General features: G+C 39.3%; 1 protein-coding gene across 3 annotated transcripts in view; it reads right to left on the reverse strand.

The window, feature by feature from the left end:
• LOC150084420 (NPC intracellular cholesterol transporter 1-like) overlaps window positions 1–22,206 on the reverse strand; it is a 466,919-nt gene that overhangs the window by 6,975 nt on the left and 437,738 nt on the right. For all 3 annotated transcript variants that reach the window (XM_090376058.1, XM_090376057.1, XM_090376056.1), the window contains one exon: window positions 20,630–20,721. In XM_090376058.1, coding sequence (XP_090232184.1) covers window positions 20,636–20,721 — 86 coding nt within the window. In that variant the 3' untranslated portion in view covers window positions 20,630–20,635. The remainder of the gene's footprint in view (window positions 1–20,629; window positions 20,722–22,206) is intronic.

The following is a 22,206-nucleotide window of genomic DNA, read 5'->3' on the forward strand; positions in this document are numbered from 1 at the left end:
TCCCCTCAGTTTGTTCCAAATACCTGTCTAGCTCAACCTTAAACTTAGCATTAGCTTAGCAAAGGCACATGATGCAAGAAAGCAAGCTTATATAGCATCAGCTAAAAAAAAAAAAAACAACAACACACCCTTATTTCACACATCCATTCGCTCCAAAAGTTCTGCCTTGAATCTATTTAAGCTATCAACTTCTATGACAGATGGCAGTTTGTTCCAGCAGTCAACCACCTGCTGGCTAAAAGCAAACTTCCGCACATCTATCCTACAACCGTCTTTCCTCAATTTGAATTTATGCCCTCTCAGACGATTATTCTGAACAAGAGGAGGAATCCCGTCAGCATTGAGCATGCTCAAACCATTCAAGGCTTTATACATCTCAATCAGATCACCTTGCAGGTGCCTAGTCTCCTGACACTGTAATTTGCAGAAGTTAAGCCTTTCTTCGTAAGAGCAACCCTTTGTTCCATTCACTAATCTTGTTTCCCTTCTCTGTACTCATTCCAACAGCTCTACATCCTTCTTAAAATGAGGCCTCCAGACCTGTATACAGTACTCAAGTTGTGGTCTGACCATTGCCTTATACTAAGAGATATTCACCTCCTTATGCTTGCTATAAAAATTCCTGTATATCATTAACAAGACACTATGAGCGACTCTTGAAGACCATCTGCACTGCTCAGAAAACTTCATTCATAACTGCCTGCACAATTACCCCCAGGTCCTTTTCATTCTCTACCACTATCAGTGTGGTACCACAAAGTTGATATGTTACTCTGGGATTACTGCTTCCCATATGTAGTACTTTACATTTGTCAATGTAAAACTTCATTTGCTACCTCTCAGCCCATCTGCTCAACTTTTCTAGATCCTGTTGCAGCAGTGTACTGTCATTAGCGTCATTAACAACCCTGCCAATCTTCGCATTGCCTGCAAACTTGGACATTAACCCCTGATATACCATTATCAATGTTGTTTATAAATACAGAAAACAACAATGGACCCTACACTGAACCTTGAGGGGCTCCACTAATAACATTAGTCCATTGATTACCACTCTCTGTCTTCTCCCACTCAACCATCCCTTTATCCACAGTATGTGGTAGATGACTTTCATCAACCGGTGAAATACCACCACTTTGCTTATTGGAGGCTTGAAGTGGTGAAACCCATGTTTAGTCTCTAGAGCAAAGTTTCCGGCATTCCCCTCCCCCCATACTTCTCCTTCAACCCATGCACGGTACTAAGTACTATAGGTTTTGATACCTTTCGTGTTTGGGGTTTTCATAAAAAAAAAAAAAAAAAAAATTGCAGCAATTTGCCTCCAATGCCACACTGCTCCAATTTGTGCAGCAGTCTTCCATGTGCAACAGTATCAAAGGCTTTTCTAAGATCGTTAGTTATTGTTTTTTATTTGATTTTTAGGAGCATTAGCAACAAAGACCATATTGCTCCAGGATAAGTGGTGGTCATTCCCTGACCTTTCCGCATCCTCTGTATTTGGTAGTGACGGGCTAGAACCCCTGTCTAATCAAGAAGTGTGTGCTACACACTGCTGCTTTTTCCCACCTGGCTACGGAGGCCCCTGTTTTTCTAAGATCCAAATATATGATATCAAAGTTATTCTTTGCATCCAGTTCCTTTGTGACTACATCATAATATCCAATCAAATTAGTCAGACAAGACTTCCCCTTAACAAACCCATGCTGTGTTTGAGCAATATCTGAAGTCTTGTCCAGAGTATCCTGCAATGCTTCTTTAACCAGTGCCTCCATTAATTTTCCTGGAACAGAAGTTAAACTAATAGGTCTGTAATTACCTGTGTCTCCCTTTGATCCTCCTTTGTGGATTGGGGTCACATTTGCACATCTCCAGTCCATGGGTACCTCCCCTAAGTCCAGGGAAGCTCTCATAATTATGGCTAAGGGTTTGCTTACTTCTTTTGCTACCTCCTTTAATATAACTGGATAGATTCCATCCACCCCAGGTGCCTTTCTTGTGTTTATCTTCAACAAATTCTCCTCCACTTTACTCTCAGTTATTACAAGATTATCTAGCTTACAGCCAGAGTTGAATACACCTCTAGCATTCCCCTCCTTGAATAACTCTTCATGTGTGAATGTCGATGCAAAATATTCATTTAGTTTGTTAGCTACCTGAGCAGGATCATCAACAGTCGAACCAGCGATATATCAAGTGGACCAATCTCATTCATCCCCTTCCTTCTAGAGTTTACATAAGTAAAGAACTCTTTGCTGTTTTTCTTTGCATCCCTTGCCAAAGATTTCTCGTAATCTGCCTTTGCCTGCCTAACCTCCTTTGTAACTTGGTTACAGAACAACTTATATCTATCATAGGCTTCTGTGTCACATGTTAATTTATATGTATCCCATGCATTTTTCTTCTCTGTCACATATCTAATTAGTTCATCTGACATCCATTTAGGCCTAAATCTTGAACAATATTTCTTAGTTGGTATGAAAAGCCTAGTAGATTCCAAGATTAATTCTTTGAATGCTTCCCATTTTCAATTTGCTGTTTGTAACATCATCAGTTGGTTCCACCGCATAGAATTTAAATACTGTCTCAGACCACCATAGTCACCTTTACGAAATCAAAAACCCTTCCCTTTACCCTTGATGGTTATTTGTTATTTGTTATTTGGTTTTTAGGAGCATTAGCAACTAAGGCCATATTGCTCTGGGATATGCGGTGGTCATTCCCTGACCTTTCCGCATCTTTCGTATTTGGTGGTGACGGGCTCGAACCCCGGGCTAATCAAGAAGCGTGTGCTACGCACTGCTGCTCCTTCCCACCTGGCTACGGAGGCGCCCCTTGATGGTAGTTACCTCTTTGAGTAAATCCCACTTCAGCACATAGTGATCACTGCCACCTAGTGGTTCCTTTATCTGCAGATTCTTGATGCATGAAGAATCATTACTGATAATCAGATCAAGAGTATTACTCCCTCTAATTTACCTCCCGAACACGCTGCTGTAGAAAACAATCATCCAATAAATCACAGAAGCTTTGCTAGTGTGTGAGTGACCAACCCACAAATTCCAGTCAATATCCGGAAAATTAAAATTCCTCATTATAAGACACCTAATTTACTAGCCCACTCTATTTCTCTGCACAATTGCTTATTATACGCATCAGATTCATTAGGCCTATAGCACACACCTACTCTCATTTTTCCTTTCCCAGTGCTTATGTCACACCAAACAGACTCAACATTGCATTGTCCAACAACATCAACTGGACGCACTTCTTTAGATTTTATGTGTTTCTTAACTAACAGCATAACCCCTCCTTCCTGTCCATCTTTTCTGTACACATTGTACTCCCGAAATTGCAGTTCTGCAATGTCACTGTTTTTATGTCACTGTTTATGTTTAAGTGACACCATGTCTCTGATATCAAAACAATATCTGCCTTTGATGTCTTGACTAGCACTTCAAGCTCATTGAATTTATTAACTATACTCCGAGCATTGGTGTACATGCAAGTATACATGCACCTGTTTCTACTCTTAGTTACCCTAACACAGCCCATGTATTTACTTGTTCCACTATGACTCCCAGCAGTTCTGAAAATTCCCATTGCCTTGCTTTCCAGGCTGTTGCTCAATTGCATTTCAATAGAAGTAGTGCAAGAATCACTTTTACCTCTGCCAGCGGCTACTGTTAATCTACTAGTCCATGTATCCCCCCCAAGCTAGCAGTTTTCTGATCCCAGCTTTGCCTCGATAGCATCAGCAAATATTCTTGCACCCTTTCTATTTACGTGTATCCCATCCCTGAAGAGGCAGTCTCTCCTGTTAACAAGCACAAACCAGGTTGAGAAAAATTCTACCCCTTGAGCCTTGCACAATCACTCCAGGACCGAAATGACCGACAAGACTCTCATCATATACTTCCCTCCTATTGTGTCTGGGCAGAATTGCAGACACTTTCAAATTCAAACCTAACTCACGGCTTTTTTTCAGCATTGTCTTGTACTTGTTATGTAATTCTGCTGGTCTCCTGCTCTTCATATCATTAGTAAATTTATTTAGGTTATCAACTTCCACAACAAAAGATGGAAGTATGTTCCACCTGTCAACTATCCGCTGGCTAAAGGCAAACTTCTGCACATCTATCCTACAACTGTCTTTCCTCAATTTGAATTTATGTCCTCTCAGGTGATTATTCTGAGCAAGAGGAAGGATCCCATCAGCATTGAGCATGCTCAAACCATTCAAGGCTTTATACACCTCAATCAGATCACCTCGTAGGTGCCTAATCTCCAGACAATGTAATCTGCAAAACTTAAGTCTTCCTTCATAAGAGCAACCCTTCATTCCATTCACTAATCTTGTTGCCCTTCTCTGTACTCATCCCAACAGCTCTACATCCTTCTTAAAATGAGGCCTCCAGACCTGTATATAGTACTCAAGGTGCGGCCTGACCATTGTCTTATACAAGAGGAAAATTATCTTCTTATCCCTGCTAATCATTCACAAGACACCATGAGCTACTCTTGTGGATCGTCTGCACTGCTCAGAAAACTTCATATCTGCCTGTACAATTACCCCCAGGTCCTTTTCATTCTCTACCACTGTCAGTGTAGTACCATACAGTAGATACATTACTCTGGGGTTACTGCTTCCCATATTTAGTACTTTACATTTGTCAATGTTAAACTTCATTTGCCACTTCTCAGCCCATCTGCTCAAATTTTCTAGTTCTTGTTGCAGCACGTATTGTCATTAGCAACCCTGCCAACCTTCACATCGTCTGCAAATTTGGACATTAAGCCTGATATATCATCATCAATATCATTTATAAATATAGAAAACAACAATGGACCCAACACTGAACCCTGGGGGACTCCAATAATAATATTAGTCCCCAAAGAGCAGTGTCCATTGACACACCACCACTCTCTGCCTTCTCCCACTCAACCATCCCTTTATCCATAGCAGCAATTTGCCTCTAATTCCGCACTGTTCCAATTTGTTCAGCAGTCTTTCATGTACAACAGTATCAAATGTCTTTCTACGATCCAAATATATGACATCAAAGTTATTCCCTGCATCCAGTTCCTTTGTGACCACATCATAGTATTCAATCAAATTGGTCAGACAAGACGTCCCCTTAACAATACCACGCTGTGTCCGAGCTATAACCGAAGTCTTGTCTGGATGATCCTGAGGTGCTTCTTTAACTAGTGGCTCCATTAATTTCCCTGAAAAAGAAGTTAAACTAACAGGTCTATAATTACTTATGTCGCCCTTTGATTCTCCTTTGTGAATTGGGGTCACATTTGCACATCTCCAGTCCATGGATACCTCCCCTGAGTTCAAGTAAGCTCTCATAATTATGGCTAACGGTTTGCTTATTTCTTTTGCTGCCTCCTTTAATATAACTGGATAGATCCCATCCACCCCTGGTGCCTTTTTTATGTTTATCTTCAACAATTTTCCCTTTGCTTTCCTCTCAGTTATTACAAAATCATCTAGTTCACTTGCGAGAATTTAATTCACCTCTGGCATTCTTTGTATATGTGAATAGAAGGAATAAAAGGCAAATCAAATCGGACCCTTGTGCAGTGGGTGTGGGAAAGTCAGACAACCCAGCTGATGTTGTGGACAAACTGAACAGGTACTTTGTATCTGTCCTTATGAATAAAGACCCTTCGTGCTGAGAAGAGGTTGTGGAAGTGAGGCTGAGTCATATGAAATTAGTGACTTCAAAATTACAGTTGGCTAGTTATAAGAAAAATGTTCAACCATAAAGGCAAGTAAGGCTCCTGAACTTGATAGCATATACACAGCTTTTTTGAAGGAGGCCACCAGGGAGTGTATTGAACCACTGAAGTTAATTATGAGGGCATCTTTCGGCTCTTGAGAGATTCTTTTGGATTGGAGAAGTGCCAATGTATCACCTAAAGGCAGTTCAAAGAGCGAAGTCAGTAATTACACACTGGTTAGTCAGACTTCGGTGGTAGGGAAAATCTTAGAAGCAATAATTAAGATTGCAATTGAGGGACATTTACATAGAATGGCATTCTGAATAACACACACAACATGGTTTTATTAAGGGAAAATCATGTTTAACTAACTTAGTAAGCTATTTTGACACAGTTACTCATGAATAGATATAGGGAACAATTTTGATATAGTTTATTTGGATTTTAGCAAGGCATTTGTCTCATTCCCTCATGAGAGGTTTGTATAAACTGGAACATGTTGGGGTTACTGGAAAAATTCTAAGATGGATTTCTGGGTGGTTGCAGGGCAGAAGTCAGAGGGTTGTGATTAATGGATATTTTTCAGATTGGTGTATCGTCAGAAGTACCCCCCTCCCCAAGGATTGATTCTTGGACCACAGTTTTTTTCTGATTTTCATAAATGACATTGATGATGGGATAGAAGGCTTGATGTTAAAATTTGCAGATGATGTAAAGATTGGTAGAGCAGTTAATGATCAGTAGCAACCAGCACTCTTTCAGAATGACTTGAACAAGCTGCAATTATGGTCAGAAAATTGGCAGCTAAGTTTTAACATGTTGACTGCCAAGCTAGTTTAAGAAAAAAAAATTCCCCTGGGCCAAGTAATATTTAGTAAATAATTTTACTGGTAATTCTAAAATAAATATTGTAATGTCAGTGTCATGTTGTTTTTTGTTTAAAATATCAAAAAAGTTTTTTTTTTTTTTTTGTGTCGCACATATGTGGCCGACATGGCCCAGTAGGTTACTTCTTGAGAAGCCATGTAGGCCACATATGCGTGATGCTATTATGGCACACATATGAAGGTCATTTGTGATTAGTTTATTGCATGTGCATGCTGTAATAAACTAATCACAATAAAATAAACTCACAAACGTTGCAATAAGTTTATCAGTATTGTTAAAGATTTTGTCAAAACAAGTTTCTTAACACACTGTATTAACCATTATATTGTGTTGTGTGTTTCTCCACAAGTTTGTACAAGTGTGTTGTAAAAAAAAAAAAAAACCCCTCTAGAAAGCAATGCCTAAAAGAAAATTACTAAAAGAAGAACTGAGAGAAATTACTGAAAATCTTAGTAGTAGTTCTGAAGATGAAAAAGAAGATGACACTGACGATTCAGTAAAATTAGAAAACAGGTCTCGTGCGTCGGGTTGCATTATATCATCCAAGTTTCTTGTGACAACCGACTAACTGGTTAAAATAAATTTATTAAAATAAAAATGATATATACATAAGATAAAACAGAAATAAAATAAGATAAAAGCATTAAGTTAAAATATAATATAATAAAAAGCATTAAAATACATAGTAGCTTTCGAAGCAAAGTGCCTCTTCATCAGCTAGATGAAGTGCCTCTTCATCTAGCTGATGAAGAAGCACTTCGCTTCGCTTATTTTATTTTATTTCTGTTTTATCTTATGCATTTTTATTTTAATGAATTTATTTTAACCAGTTAGTCGGTCGTTGCAAGAAACTTGGATGATTCGGTAAAAGATCCTGACTGGGATATTTCTTCAAATGAAAAAATATCCTAATGCCTAATAAAGTCATGCATTCAAAGCTAAATGAAGGGGAGATGATCGCCAAGGAATAAAAAAATGGAATTATTGTTCTAAAGTGGCAAGATGCAAGACTACTGACAACAAAGCATGCTGCAGAAATGGTTGAGGGACCCTCCACCAGTAAAGGAAGACGAAAAGAACCCAAACAAAAACTGCTTTCTATTCTAGCATATAATAAAGGAAAAGCAGGCGTTGATCTACTGGATTAAATGAGTTCATATGCCACAATGCTAAGAAAGGGGAATAAAGTGGTACTGCAAATTAGCAATAGAATATATACAGCAATACCCTGCACAGCACTGATAATTGGTACCAAAACTATTCCGTGTTATGTGAAACCGTGCTGATTGAGGTATAATTATAATGGGTTTTAATTGAATGCATACCAGAGAAACAGTCTATAAACAAATTATAATAAATCTATAAACAATTTGCACTTGATAGCCAAATAAAAGGATTTGAAATTTAAAAAAATATTGCAAAAATTTTATTAATGAAAAGGTAACATAATGAGAGATGAGAAAAAAATCTTTAAAAAAGCGGTTGTTGTTTATTTAGATATTTAAATAATGAAGTCTGGTGAAGCCGTCTTCTTTTTCTCGGTGTACAAGTCTTTGTAGCATTGAATCCCATCTTGTAAAATTTGCCGTATCTTGATGCTACATTCAACATTTGGATCTCCATTCGTAATTGCCTCACAGGCCATGTCAACTCCCCAGAAAACTCTCTCCAGTTCGTCTGTTGAAAATTGTTTTGGTGGCTCTTCAGTGTTATTCACTTCAGAATTATTTTCCTCTTCTGCATATGCAGTTTGCTCATCAATTATCAATTTCAAGGAGAGTTGCATCATCTAAGCTGCACATGAGTCAATGCAGTCACGTACACTGGCGTTCAAAGTTTCAAATCCCAAGTTTTTTCCAACCTTCACAATATCTTTGGAAATTATCTGAACTTGCAATTCAAAACCAGTGAAATCATTTACCAAATGGGGCAAAATATGCTGCCAAACAGAACACACGTTGTTGGCAGTGATTTCTAGCCAAGATGCAGATATATTTTCGATCGTATTTAAAGGGGTAAAAAATAAATTTGAAAAACTATAATTTCGTCTCGTCAGGATGGAATTAAGAATACTGAACACTGTTGCCCGTTGCAGCTGACTGCCTGAAGGGAGCTATTGTCACTTGTGCATAGTAGACAATAGAATTGACACTGCAGCATATATGTATAGTACCTGGCTACGACAACGCAGCATATATGCATAGTACCTGTCTAGGCTATTGAAGGAGTTTTAATATGTACAGTAAATTTTCAGCTTAAACTTAATTGAAAACCGTGTTATAGTGAAACCTGCGCTGTTTGAAGCCATACTAAGCAGGGTAATGCTGTACTTGGTATATCGCTGGTCAATTCCTATGTGGTGTAAAAAAGTGTCACGTGAAAAAGTATAAAAATAAAACGCTTTTGGGAAGAGATAGTTACAGATTTACTAAATATAGAATGAAAACAGAAACGTGAAAAGCCAAAATGTGGTAATACTCATATGCTAACTACAAAATTCGACACAAACAACAAGAAAGTTGGAACGTTTTTTGTTATGCAAAATTGAGTCTGAAGGAAGATCAGTTGCCAGCAGAAAGGGGGAAAAAGAGTTTCTACTCATTGCCCAGACTGTATTTGTCAGCCTTTCATGTGTTTAGAGTGTCTTGGACAACACCATAAATCTATATAATTTTGTAATTGTAAAATTCTTATAATAAAGAATTTTTAAATGATGAGCAGTTACTTGCTTATTTTTTTTCTCATAGCACCCTGCAAATTTCATTACATGTATCACCAGAGGCCATACTTTTCAAAAGTAATGTAAATTTCTAACAATTGTCAGTGCTATACAGCTGATGCAGCTCCCACTGAAACAGAGGGTGTCGGACATATATGGCCAATATGTTAATGCAGTGAAATGCAAGGTCTTACACTTGAAGAATAGTAACCTTAAAATAAATTATACAGTTAGTAGGGTTGAATTAAAAAGAGTAGGAAGAAAGGGACTGGGAGTTATAATATGAGCAAATATGAAGTTTTCTGAGCACTGTAAACAGGCAGCCAGGAAAGCCCATGGAGTCCTATCAGGATTGAACATTATCCTGTAGGAAATGGAAGTCATAGTCCCACCGTATAAGGCAAATGTAAGACCAGATTTGGAATACTGTATTCAAGTATGGAGTTCTCATCTGAAAAAAGACTGAGCTTTTTGAAAGGATCTAAAGACAGGCAACTTGCTTGGTGAGATCGGTAAAAGGGCAACCAGGCACCCTAGAGAGCTTGGCAACCAGGCACCCTAGAGAAGACCTGATTGAGATTTATAAGGCTCTGAGAAGGGTTAGTAAAATGAATGAAGGTGGAATTTTCACTGTTTTAAAGAATTCCAGAACTCAGGAACAAATTCAAATTACAGGTGATGGTCATGCCACACCTTAAGTACTGTATACAAGTCTGGAGGCCTCATTTTAAGAAGGATGTAGAGCTGTTGGAACGAGTACAGAGAAGGGCAACAAGATTAGTGAATGGAACAAGGGGTTGCTCTTACGAAGAAAGTTTTGCAAATTACAGTGTCTGGAGACTAGGCACCTGCGAGGTGTATAAGGCCTTGGATGGTTTGAGCAAGCTCAATGCTGATGGGATTCTTCCTCTTGCCCATGTTAGTCATCTGAGGGGACAAATTCAGATTGAGGAAAGACAATTGTAGACTAGATGTGCAGAAATTTGCATTTAGCCAGCAGGTAGACTGTTGGAACAAACTTCCATCTGTCAGAACTGGTCCTTGAGGTTGTTCAGACATTCTCTCAGATATGCCAGACAAGCTGCACTTACTACGTGGGAGTCTAAAACGCTGATGGAACTGATATTCGGGTGACACTCAAGTCAAGTGGACCCAATTTCGGCGAAGTTCGGACGGTCTGCGACAGCCAAATCCTCTGCTTGCACCTTCACGATGGAGGGACTGTTAGTAATCCTGGGTATAACTTCCATACACAAGTACATGGTGGGTGACTACCCAGGTGTGAACCAACATAAGCGGGGGTTGAGGTGTGGCGGAGGAATGCCACCCCTCTATGTTACCAGGTAGTACTAGGTGGTAGATGACTTTCATCAACTGGTGCATTACCACCACTTTGCTTATTGGAGGCTTGAAGTGGTGGAACCCATGTTTAGTCTCTAGAGCTAAGTTCTGGTCAACCCTTCCCTATCTCTTCCATCATGCAATATGATTGATGACTTTTGAGGTTATGGTGAACATTGTGGCAAGATCCAATATTCCTTACATTTCGAGGGTACAGCTCTAAAACGGTGTTTGCAGGCCGGCCACCTAGTTAGTACACTGGACTGAACCTATTGGTTATTGGTAACTCTCTAGGAGGTTTCCGGATCAGCCAGTGTATAATGTTGCTACCTCTACTCTGCCAGATAGTGACTCGAGGGAGTCTGAGTAGTGTGTATGCGGGGAGCATTGTCGAGGCCACATTATGTCAAGGAGCTGGGTATGTTCTTACCACGTGTACGCCATATTCAAAAATTTCATTACTTCATACAGCACGTCCACCCACTTTTTCTTACTATTGAATACACCATGAATTGTGAAACTAATAGAGCAAGCTTATCTCGGAAAAGATCTAAACCTCCAAGCACTTCCTAATTCATTTCACAAATATATGTGGTCTCAATTCTAATCTTAACAATGTCCATTTCCACTTGCAGTCTGCCAAACCCCATGTACTTTTTCTGACAGAATCTCAGTTATCGGTTGATTCAACTACTGCTCATCTCAGATGCCCAAATTATTCGCTGTATGATTCCTTTTGCCTCAAAGGTGGTACTTGTGCATTCTGATATTTCCTGTCAGAGACTTGGCAATTTGGAATCTACTCTCTTTGATCTTCTCTGGCTTAAAATCTCTCTACCTCATTGTGTAAAATTCATCTGCTTTGTCTCTACCGTTCTCCAAACTCCACTAATCACTTGAAGCTCTTTGACTTCCTCTCTTTGCAACTTGACTTTCTCCAGTCCCACTTTCCTAACAGTGAGGTAATTTTTCTTGGTGATTTTATTGTTCACAACTCCAGCTGGTTTCCGTTTTCTAGTCACACTGACCCAGCTGGTCGAGATGCTGAGGCTTTTGCAATTACTAATGACCTTGCACAGATTGTTCATTTACCTACAAGAATACTGGACAATCCTAATCATACAGCCAATACGCTTGATGTTTTTCTCACAAAAAACCCTTCTAAGTACATGGTCGAAGTGAGAGGTCCTTTAGGCACTTCAGATCACAACTTGCTGACTGTCTCTTTTCCAATGGAGCCTTTATCTCATGGCTATTCCCAACATCGTGTTGTTTGGCATTACAAGAATGCAAAATGGGATGACCTGCGAGATTTCTTTTCTTCTTTTCCTTGGTCAGATTACTGTTTCAAAACTTCTAATGTCAGCGTCAGTGAAATTATTATTGCAAGAATGGAATCCTTTATCCCACACTCCACTTTAAAAACTCGTCCTTTATCTATACCTTGGTTTTCCAATAAATGTACTAAGGCTGTTCAAGAAAGAATCTTGCATATTGTAATTGGCTTGTTTCTTCAGTTTCATTTTCTGCCTACACCAAAGCTCGCAACAATTGTAAAGCAGTTATTAATCAGTCCAAACTAGAGTTTGAACAGGCTAAGAGTAGAAAACTTTCTTCTTGCCCTAATGGTAGCCGAGCATTCTGGTCCATTGCCAAAGCTATTGACCGCAACTTTTGCCCGCCTCTGTCCAAACCAGATGGTTCTGTTGTCATTTCAGCCAAGGATAAAGCTGACTTGCTAGCATCCCATTTTTGTTCAAACTCTTATTAATGATCTTGGAAAACACCTTCCACCATTCCCAACACGCTCCATTCAATGCCTCCTGTGGTCTTCCGTCAGAAGGATTTTGACGAATCTTGATGCTAAGAAAGCTCCAGGTCCTGATGGTATTTCTCCACTTGTTCTTAAAACCTGTGCTCCTGAACTTACTCCTATTCTTTGCTGCCTTTTTTCACTTTCTTATTCCAAAGGCGTTTTGCCTTCTGCTTGGAAATTTGCTCATATCCAGCCAGTTCCTTTAAAGAGTGACAAATCCCTCCCATCCAATTATCGTCCCATTTCAATTACTTCTACTCTTTCTAAAGTAATGGAGAAATCAATCAACCGTGATATGAATCACTTAACTTTGTTTGATGCTGTCCATCTGTCCTGCCAGCTATAGCAGGTGAGCCACGATTCTATGCTTTGCTTTGCGATTGTTGTTTGGTTCCAGGGTGAGTCCATAGATTGTAGTGGGTGTTCCCTTAGACAGGTGATACATCAGACTGTAGCAAGTCACTCCAGGTCCAGTGGGAGGACTCCTGTCAAGACCTGGAGGGCATGCGTGCTCACTGTTCTGCATGCACGAAAGGTGATGAGCATAAGGCTATGCTGGATTGTGTCCAGGTGTCTTTTATTACTACTGTTCCTGCTTTTTTTGCACCATATCGGGGATCCGTAAGTAATGGCTGGGATGAAAATTGCTTTGTAATACAGCGACAGGGTTTTTCTGTTTAATCCCCAGTCCCTGAGTGAGACTCTTGCTATTAATGCTGCATAATTCCTTAGTTTTTCTTTCAGATGGATGATGTGAGTGGTGAAGGATAAATTACTGTTGATTGTAATTCCTAATTATCGTATTTGTTTTGCAAGTTTGATGGTTGCTCCTGCTTTTATTTGCGGTGGTCTGTGGATGTCAAGCACTCCTTTCAGTAGAACAGAGTTCGTCTTCGTGGGTGAGATCTACAACATGTGTAGCTTTGCCCAATCCTGAAACACCTGTATTGCTTGGTTTGCATGAGTCTCCAGGTCCGATCTGGAGTCTGCCTCCACCACAAGGACCAAATCGTCAGCAAAGGCCTGGCAGTTCACTTCGCCCAAGTCCTGAACCAGGAAGTCATCAAAGACAATGTTCCACAGGAGTGGCCCCACAACCGAGCCCTGGGGGCAGCCCCTGCGGACCCATCGAGCCACTTTTCGAAAAGGTGTTACCACCTCAATTCTTCAGTCAGGTAATCCTCTATACATTTGTAATGGTTTGTTGGGAGCACTGCCTCCCGGAGCCGACCGAGGACACTCGGCCACCACAGGATGTCGAACGCCCCGGCGAAATCCACTGCGATGACTAGGAAGTACTTCCTGTCGCACTGCGTTGCTTTGAATATAAAGTTTTGGATTGCTTCTATGGTTGATAATCCAGGTTTGAATCCATATTGTTTTGGTGATTCTAGGTTTGCGGCTTTGTAGTGGCTCATAATTCTTTTATGCAACAGCCTTTCGTATAGTTTACTCAGGGTAGTCAGTAAAGCTATCAGTCGGTAGGAATCTGGTTGTTCTGGTGGCTTGTTAGGGTTCTTCAGGATGAGTTTCAAGATTTGTGGTTTTCCGGGTGGTCGGGAATTTCCCTGCTTGCAGACAGCAGTTTAATAATTTGAGCAGGAGGCTAGGTATGTGTTCCACAGCCTTTCTGATCAGCTCCGGCTCCAGGAGGTCTGGTCCTGGGCATTTCCCATTTCGCATCTGTGCCGCAGCATTTTGTAGTTCCTCCATGGTGAAGGGCAGCTCCATTTGTTGGGATGTGTATGCCTCGTTCGCTTGGGAGATTTCTTCCTGCTTGTCACTGTGGTTGTCTGAGGGTTCTAGAATGATATTAATTGAATCATCCCATGTTGTAGTGAGGGATCCTTGAGGTGTTTTTGTTTACTATTTACCGTCGTTATTTCCCCCTGGGGAGCTTATTTGTGGTTATTTTGTATACCCCCCAGGGGTCCTCATTTCTGGTCGCAGAGACTAGTCGCTCCCAGGAGGCTTTCTTATTTTTCTTTATTTTTTCAGTATAGGCATTGCGTAACTGTTGGCAATGATGTCTTAGATAGGTTACCTCTGCCGGTGGCCAGGTTCTCTGCACCTTCTGGTATTCTTTTCTTTTTATTTGAACTTGCTTTCGTAGTCTTTGTAATTCCGGGGTCCACCACAGCATGGCTCCTACGGAGGGTGTCTTCCTTTTCATCGACATTTCCGCTGCAGTGGTTATAATCTGGGTGACTTTCTCCTGCATCCTGTCCACGTTTTCCATCCTGGCACTCTCCCATCCAGTCACTTCCTCCTGTGCTTGTGCTTTGCGGATCAATTGTTCTCAAAAGAGCTCCCAGTTTGCCTTTTTGATGGCGAACCTGCTCGCCATGTATTTGCCATTTGTTAGTCTTAGCATCATTCTCTTGATATTGAAGGTGATTGTGCGGTGATTCGATGTGGTCCAGGCATTTTGCACAGTCCAATCGGTCACATGAGCTTCTATGTTTCTTGTGGTAGCGTGATTATCATAGGGTGTTGCAGTATGTCGGTAGATTGAAGGGTTGATTCTTTACAATAAAGACAGAATTTGCTAGGAACTCCTCAAGCCTCTGTCCATTCCTGGTACTTCGCCGGTCCGGTGTAGTGCTGTGCCAGAAAGGGGAGTGGCAGTTTACATCGGTGCCGATTAAGCCTTTGTCCTGCTAGGATTTCTTGCACTGTTTATAGGTAAGTGATAGCTAAACCTGTTTCTATTCCAGGTCTGCAGTACAGCGAGATCATATACAGGCTGCCAACAGGGCTAATAATATGGGCACATGCTGCCCATGGCGTGCAGAGTTGTGGTTATCCGGGTTCCGTACTACCACCGCCGCCCTCGGAGTGTCTTCGTTGCATTGTACAATTTTATATCAGAGCAGGTAGCCCCTGACTTGTCCTGTGTGAGTGTAGGGCTCCTGTATCAGGATAACATCTGCATTAGCCTCATCAGCACTTTGCCATACTTGGTTGGCCACTGCTCTGGCCCGCTGAGCATTTATTTGGTGCACCACTAGGATTCCGTTATTAAATTTCTTATGGTGTATCCCCATAATTGATTTGTGACTGGTATGAACTCTTAGCTTTCTGGTAGGTTGGGTAGTTTGTGTTGCGTGTGGAATGGGCATGATCTAACCTCAGGGATGTGCAGATGGGATCTTTTTATTTATTTGGGCAGCTGTTGTAATTGTGGTCCATTTCAAAGCAGTGGCCACATATTGCTTCTTTTTGGTCACAGGTGTGTGTGTGTTGTGTGGCCGTACTTGCAGCATCGGAAGCACCTTGGTACCTCCACACGTTCTCTAAATCTATGACTGGTCCACTCTATGTATATTGTGTTTTGCATTCGTAGGATCTGGCATGCTTCGGGGTTCAGCTCTACCACCCAGTTGCAGTTTCCACCATTTCTAGATTTTGTTCTGTACTTGGGTATAACAGCTGTTTTTCATCCTTGTCAGGTAATTTGTTTCGGACGTTTTTCCTGTATATCTCTTCCCTTAGACTTTCAGATGTCATGTTCTGGTCAATATCAAAAATGATTACAGATGGCTCTTTTCTTTTGGGGACCTCTGCGGTAAGGCCTAGGGCGAAGATCTTTGGGTTTGTTATCATCTGCTGTTCTTCTTTGGTTGCAATTTCAATAACTATTCCGGGGTTCCTGGTTTTTCGGATAGCTTTGATTCTAGTAGCACTGAAGTCCTCTTTCAAGTTCTCTATGACTTTCTTCTTTCCTCACTGGTCGTACAACCACTATGTTGGGTGTGGGCAGAAGGGTTTTTCTTTGGACCGGTTGACTTTTGGTCTGTACATCTGTAAGTTTCCTCAGTGTTTCTGCATAAGTGGGTGCCCGCTGGGGCATTTGTTTTGCCCCACATTCCATAAAAAAAAAAAGTGAAGTGCAGCCATTATTAACCCGCTGCAGGATGGAAGCCTCCTCAACAATTCATGCTGAGGGAAATGGACCGTAATCTGCCACGCTGGTCCAGTGCGGGTTGGCAGATCGACCGTATTCAGCAGTCAGGGGCTTGAACCCCAGTATACTCAAAGAGTGTGTGCTACTGCACTCCCGCTCCTGACCACTTGGCTATGGAGGCCGCATTCCATATAGGGCTCCAATGTGGCCTTATTTGTTACCGCTTCTACGTGGACCTTCTGTAGAATTGTTTCCAGCTTGGTCCAGATGGTCACAATTTCTCCTCTGAGGGCAGTGGTTATTCTGCTAGAGGATTCCTTCAGCTTGTTTTCAAGCTGCACCTGGAGGACCAGCATCTAGTCCAGAACAGGACCTTCGGGCAGCATAGGGTCCATGGGGGTGGACTCCACATTTTTTAGTGTCATTGGCATCCTGTTTTTCCTCTGTAGCGTCATTCTGTGTGGCAGCTACTTCATTTGTCTCCTCTTTGGAAGTGCACTACACTCTGGAGAGAAGTTCATTTGCTTCCAAATACCATATAAGGCAAACTTGGACCATTCTCTCCAAGATTATGAACAAACAGCGAATTGAAACAATAGTTAGCTGGTGCTTTAAGATCCTTTCCTGGCTCAGCAAAGGCAATGACAGTGCTGTATGCCAAGAGTCCAGAAACTGCTTCTCAACAGAAGATTCTGCAACACAGATTTTGGTCAAAGGTGTTTAATCATTTCATAATGGATATCATTTGTCCAACAGTACTTGCCTTAGTAAGAGATAGCTGCTTTTAATTCTTTTATGTAAATGGATAAAAACTCTCTAATGTGAAAATAAGTGTTCATTTTTCATATTTCTGCTTCGGGATCAGGAATTCTGGGGTATTAAGATGTTGAGGAAATGTCAGAAAATGCTTTCCCAAGATCATTGCCTACTGCAGTAGAAAATGCAACAGTGCATCTGTTATATTCCATGATCCAGAAAATGAAGGAAAAATATACGCACCTTCATATTGCGTATATTTTTCCTTCATTTTCTGGATTTTGCCTCAGACTGCCTTCATCATTATCAACCATTTTCAATCCACTGCAGATGGCCACTCCAGCAACTTTCCAGTTCCTTCTGTTTTGTGCAATGGCCATCCATTTACTGCCCACAAACTCTAGAATTTCATCTGTCCATCTCCATTGTCTTCCAGGTTCTCTTTTAGCTCCTCTTGGGTACCATTCTGTTATTTTCATGGTCCATGTCTCACCATGTTTTCGAGCTATGTGTCCTGCCCAAGTCCATTTCAGTTCTTTAGTTTTCATAAGAATGTCCATTACTTAAGTTTGTTGTCTAATCCACGTGTTTTTCTTTTTATCCAACAGTCTCATTCTTAATATAATTCATTCCATTCTTCACTTCCATAAGTCACAGTAGGGAGTATTATATTGGTTCATTATTTTACATTTCAGACAAATTGGGATATTGCTCCTCAGTATGCGACTATATTTCTCGAATGCTATGCATCCTAAATTTATTCTTCTCTTTACTTCCAGCCAGACCCTCCAGACTGCCTTAGTTCTGGTCAACTGGGTAATAAAGGATGTAAATATGGATTGATGATTCCTTTTGGATCCAACTGTTAAAATGATGTGGTTTCACATATGAACTTTTAAAGGATATGTGATTAGATGTAACAGAACATAACTCAAGGGTTTCATTTTCAGCCTTTTTCACTGCTGTATATTCTGCATTCCACCATGGCCACCAGTATAACCTCAAAGGAAGACATGGTCTCCCACTAAGTAACAAGGTTATCACAGGAAAAATGAGTTCCAAGTGATTTTAGGGAGGGTGGGGGGCTGAGTGGAGCAGAGAGAAAGATTTATGGCAAAAAATGTGGAAAAAGGTGTTGGTTTCCACATTTAAAAGGGAGAAGTCATTATCAAATAATAATGACCCCCCCATTAATGCCACATAGAAACTTAATTTGGAAAGTTCTGAAAGCACCCAGGGCAATTCTAAGAGTACTGTGTTGAACAGTGTTTAACTGCTGCAGAGTACTTCACCTTCACTGGAGATCCATAGTCTAAGCATGACATTATACGAGCCCTATAGAGATGTAGTCGGGTGTGTCAGTAGGCACTTCATAAGATGGACGAGACACATTGAGGTATATTTAACTTCTTTATCCAATATAAGGTCCAGGAAAATGAATAGTATGAGCAAGTGTAATTCATCCATTTTCAATTTCCATTTCAACATTGATAAGATGTTACAAATGAGACTGTAACATCTTATCAATAGCTTTCCTTTCACACTCTCATTCAGACCGACTGTATGGCCAGAAGGAAGCACTTATTTTGGTTTTGGCCAAAATAAGTGCTCTTACCCATAGGTCAGTAACCACATAGGTCAGTGGTTACATTAGATGGAATGATTCTCTGCTTGCATCATCATCGTCATGGACTGTTGCTTCTTAACTATCAAGGCATATGTGTATGCAGAGTATTAGTCACTATTATCTCTTTTCAGGTGAGAATAAAAGGAGTATGTTATACTCTTTCATCAGGAGAGATTATTGTTATTATCCAGTGATGTGTCAAAGCCATTCATCTCTATTCTGAGAAGAGTAACTTGATCCATTGAAACTCCCTTTGACCAAAGTGATCTCTTTTCACTCAGATTACTAGACTCATAGAGGAGAGGCAGGAATAGCACCTGCACAATATAGCAAAGATTAGTAAGCATTAATAACTAAACTATTAAAAAATATATAAAGATAGCTTTCTGTTCTTACCTTCTTAAAAGAAGTAAAATGCAATCTCTAGAAAATCACGGCTGAAGCACACAAATATTGCTCAGTCATATAAAATGCTTGCCACTCAGGGCCAGTAACTGCTAGTGATTTAACACTATACATATAGCATAGATATTTCCCACCACCACTGTTCACTTTCACATCAAGTTGCATTTGAAATTCGAAAATGTGGAATTTGCCTACTTTTGCTCCAATGGAGTCATTTCTATATGATTCCAAAAACACACTATGAATTTTTGGCATTCTTTCTCACATTTCTTGAGCAAGTTGTGATGTCATTATGATTACTGTCAGAATACAAAGGGAGGTTGCAACCTTGATTTGTTATCAGGGTGGAAATGTGCAATTATTTCTAAAACCATCAGGAACAATAAGCTGTTTTCTAAACAATGCAGCATAGTTTTTCTTGTTCCTTACTATTAATGCTTATATGAAAAGTTAAGCTAAAATAAAAGAAAATTATTTCTGAACGCTATTAGCATTAGCAGAGGCATATGATGCAAGAAAGCAAGCTTATGCGGTATCAGCCAAAATAACTTATTCTAAAAAAGCAGTTATCACTTCTTTTTAATCAGGAAGGAGAGAAAAGTCATTTATCTGGAATAATTAATGTCAGACCTCTTCTGGATAAACGAACATAAGGTAAAATTAAATACTGTTATAATATATTAAGGTGAAAAAAAAAAATTCAAATAGTGTGAAAAAAAAAAAAAAAAAACGAATTTATCTAATTTAAAAAAAATAATAATAACTTAAAAATTCGCAATTTACACATGCATGCATATTCGGATAGGTATTTTACTGCAAATTTTATGTGGAAAAAATTCTAAAGTAATTTTTTAAAACAATGTTCGAATGTTTTTTGTTTTGTTTGTTGTGAACTTTTTTTTTTGCTGCAAAATCTCTCAAGTTCCTTAATAATATAAATTTGATTATATTGCTTTCTTATCGTTTTCTGTCCATTTCAGTGCTGTTTCTTTTCGTTAACAGTTAATCATAAAAAAAACTGAGAAAAATAATAAATGGCACAGTTTTGGGCTGATATTATTTTTACCAAAACTGATGCTAAACAAAATATAAAATGAAGAGAACAAAATATGTAATGGAAATTTGGGTTCACAGAAGTGAATGACTAAACCATCACTCATGGTTGCCAAGAAAACACACTAGTCCTAATCCAACATTTCACCAGATATACGATGTAAAAAAAAAACAAAAAAAAAAAAAAACAGAAATACCCTTGTAGAATAATAAACACATCTCAAATACTACCATTAATAAAAAAAAAAAGAAGAAAAATCAGCCTTTCAAATTATTCCAGATAACTGACATTCTACTGTATGTTACAAATAGAAAATAAAAATGTTTTTAAAAATTATACAGAGCTGTAATGCACTACTGACAATATAAACAATAAATAAATCTTACATTGACTTAGGTATCCATCCTGTTAACTGTTGAAAGCTCTTGGTCTTGAAGGTGATGATGAGTATACAGTTTTTGTTTCTTTGCAGGAGGCCCTAAAAAGTAATCAATTAGTTTCTAATGCAAATCTTTTCCTAAGTGCAGAAATGAAAAGCATCTAAAAAAAAAAAAAAAAAAGTTTCCAAAAAGTGCTAACACAATGTAAGTGGTATGGTACTGTTCTCACAAAAAAAAAACAGGTTTATTCAGATCACAATAAGGCATAGTATCTCACATTTTTATTAGGGGGGAAAAATACTGTCTCTAGTAAATTTAAAATGCATTAAATTAAAAAAAAAAGCATTGCTAATTTTTTTAATTCTCAAAGCTTGACTAAGGCTTAATTTCCTCAGTTCTCAGAGGTCTTCAAATTTTGCCAACAGACACATGGATAAAATTTTTAACATCAAATATTTTACTCTGTTGGTCACTGATCTACCCTGCAGCTTAAGGGTTTATGCATTTCTACACTATTGTGGAATGCAAGATTTGTGTGGATGTGGGCATTTTTTTAAATTTAACTAATAAAAAAAAATTACTGCTTCTATTAAATTTGCAATTCATGGAATTCAAAATAGGGTGGCATTAATTTCTTTAATTTTCAAAGCTTTCAACTTTTGACTAAAGGCTCAAGGAGATATTCTAGATCAACTTTTAAATAACATGCAGATAGCATGCTCTGTCAGGCAGTTAGGAACTTTGTGCTATACATGTGATTTTCCCCATTGCAGAATGCAAGAATTGTATGGAGTTGCTTCTTCTTTTTTTTTTTTTTTTTGTGTATAAATCCTAAATGAAATGTAAATTTTTTTTCATTTTATGAATATTTATAAGAAATTTCAAGCATTATTTAAGGACTCCCTGAAATGTCTCTGCAGCATTTCTTAAACTGTGGTCTGCTGACCCATGGGAGTTAGTGGACTATAGTTTAAAAAACTCTGGGCTAAATGAGCATTCTGAAAATACTTTTCAAATAGCAACACTGAACAGTTGAAACAGCAACTTCATACATACATTTCTTCACTGTAGACTGAAGAATTTTTAGTGTGTGTGTGTGTGTGTGTGTGCACACGCGCGAGCACTTTGATTTCCTTATTACACACTTTTGGTAAACTGAATGGCAATGCAAAACCCTTCACAGCCATATGGCCAAGGGATTTTATACAGATTAGCCTGAGGTAACAAAGAAATTACAGACTAAACAAATAGTAAACATATACACTCAATGATCACTAAATTACAACCACCTCATCCATAATGGACTTTTTTTCCTTTTTTTTTTTTTTGTGTTTTGTGTTTGGGCGGCATCTAGAACACGGGTTCATCTTCACCTCATTGCTCTGTTCAGTTTTTACATTGTTAAAATAAGGCCATGTGCATGTACTGTAAAAAAAAAAAAAAAAATTCAACCTACACAGGAAAATACCACGTGGGGTGAGGATATAGGAAATGGATTTGGGGGGAGTTTTTCATCCCACATGGGAGAAAGATAGGAAAGAAAAAATAAACAAGTGTTCGTAAGCTTAGATGTGTGTTCTGTA

This window comes from Mastigoproctus giganteus, chromosome 6, assembly GCF_048544385.1.
Source record: "Mastigoproctus giganteus isolate SK-2022 chromosome 6, ASM4854438v1, whole genome shotgun sequence".
NCBI classification, from domain to species: Eukaryota; Metazoa; Arthropoda; class Arachnida; order Uropygi; family Thelyphonidae; genus Mastigoproctus; species Mastigoproctus giganteus.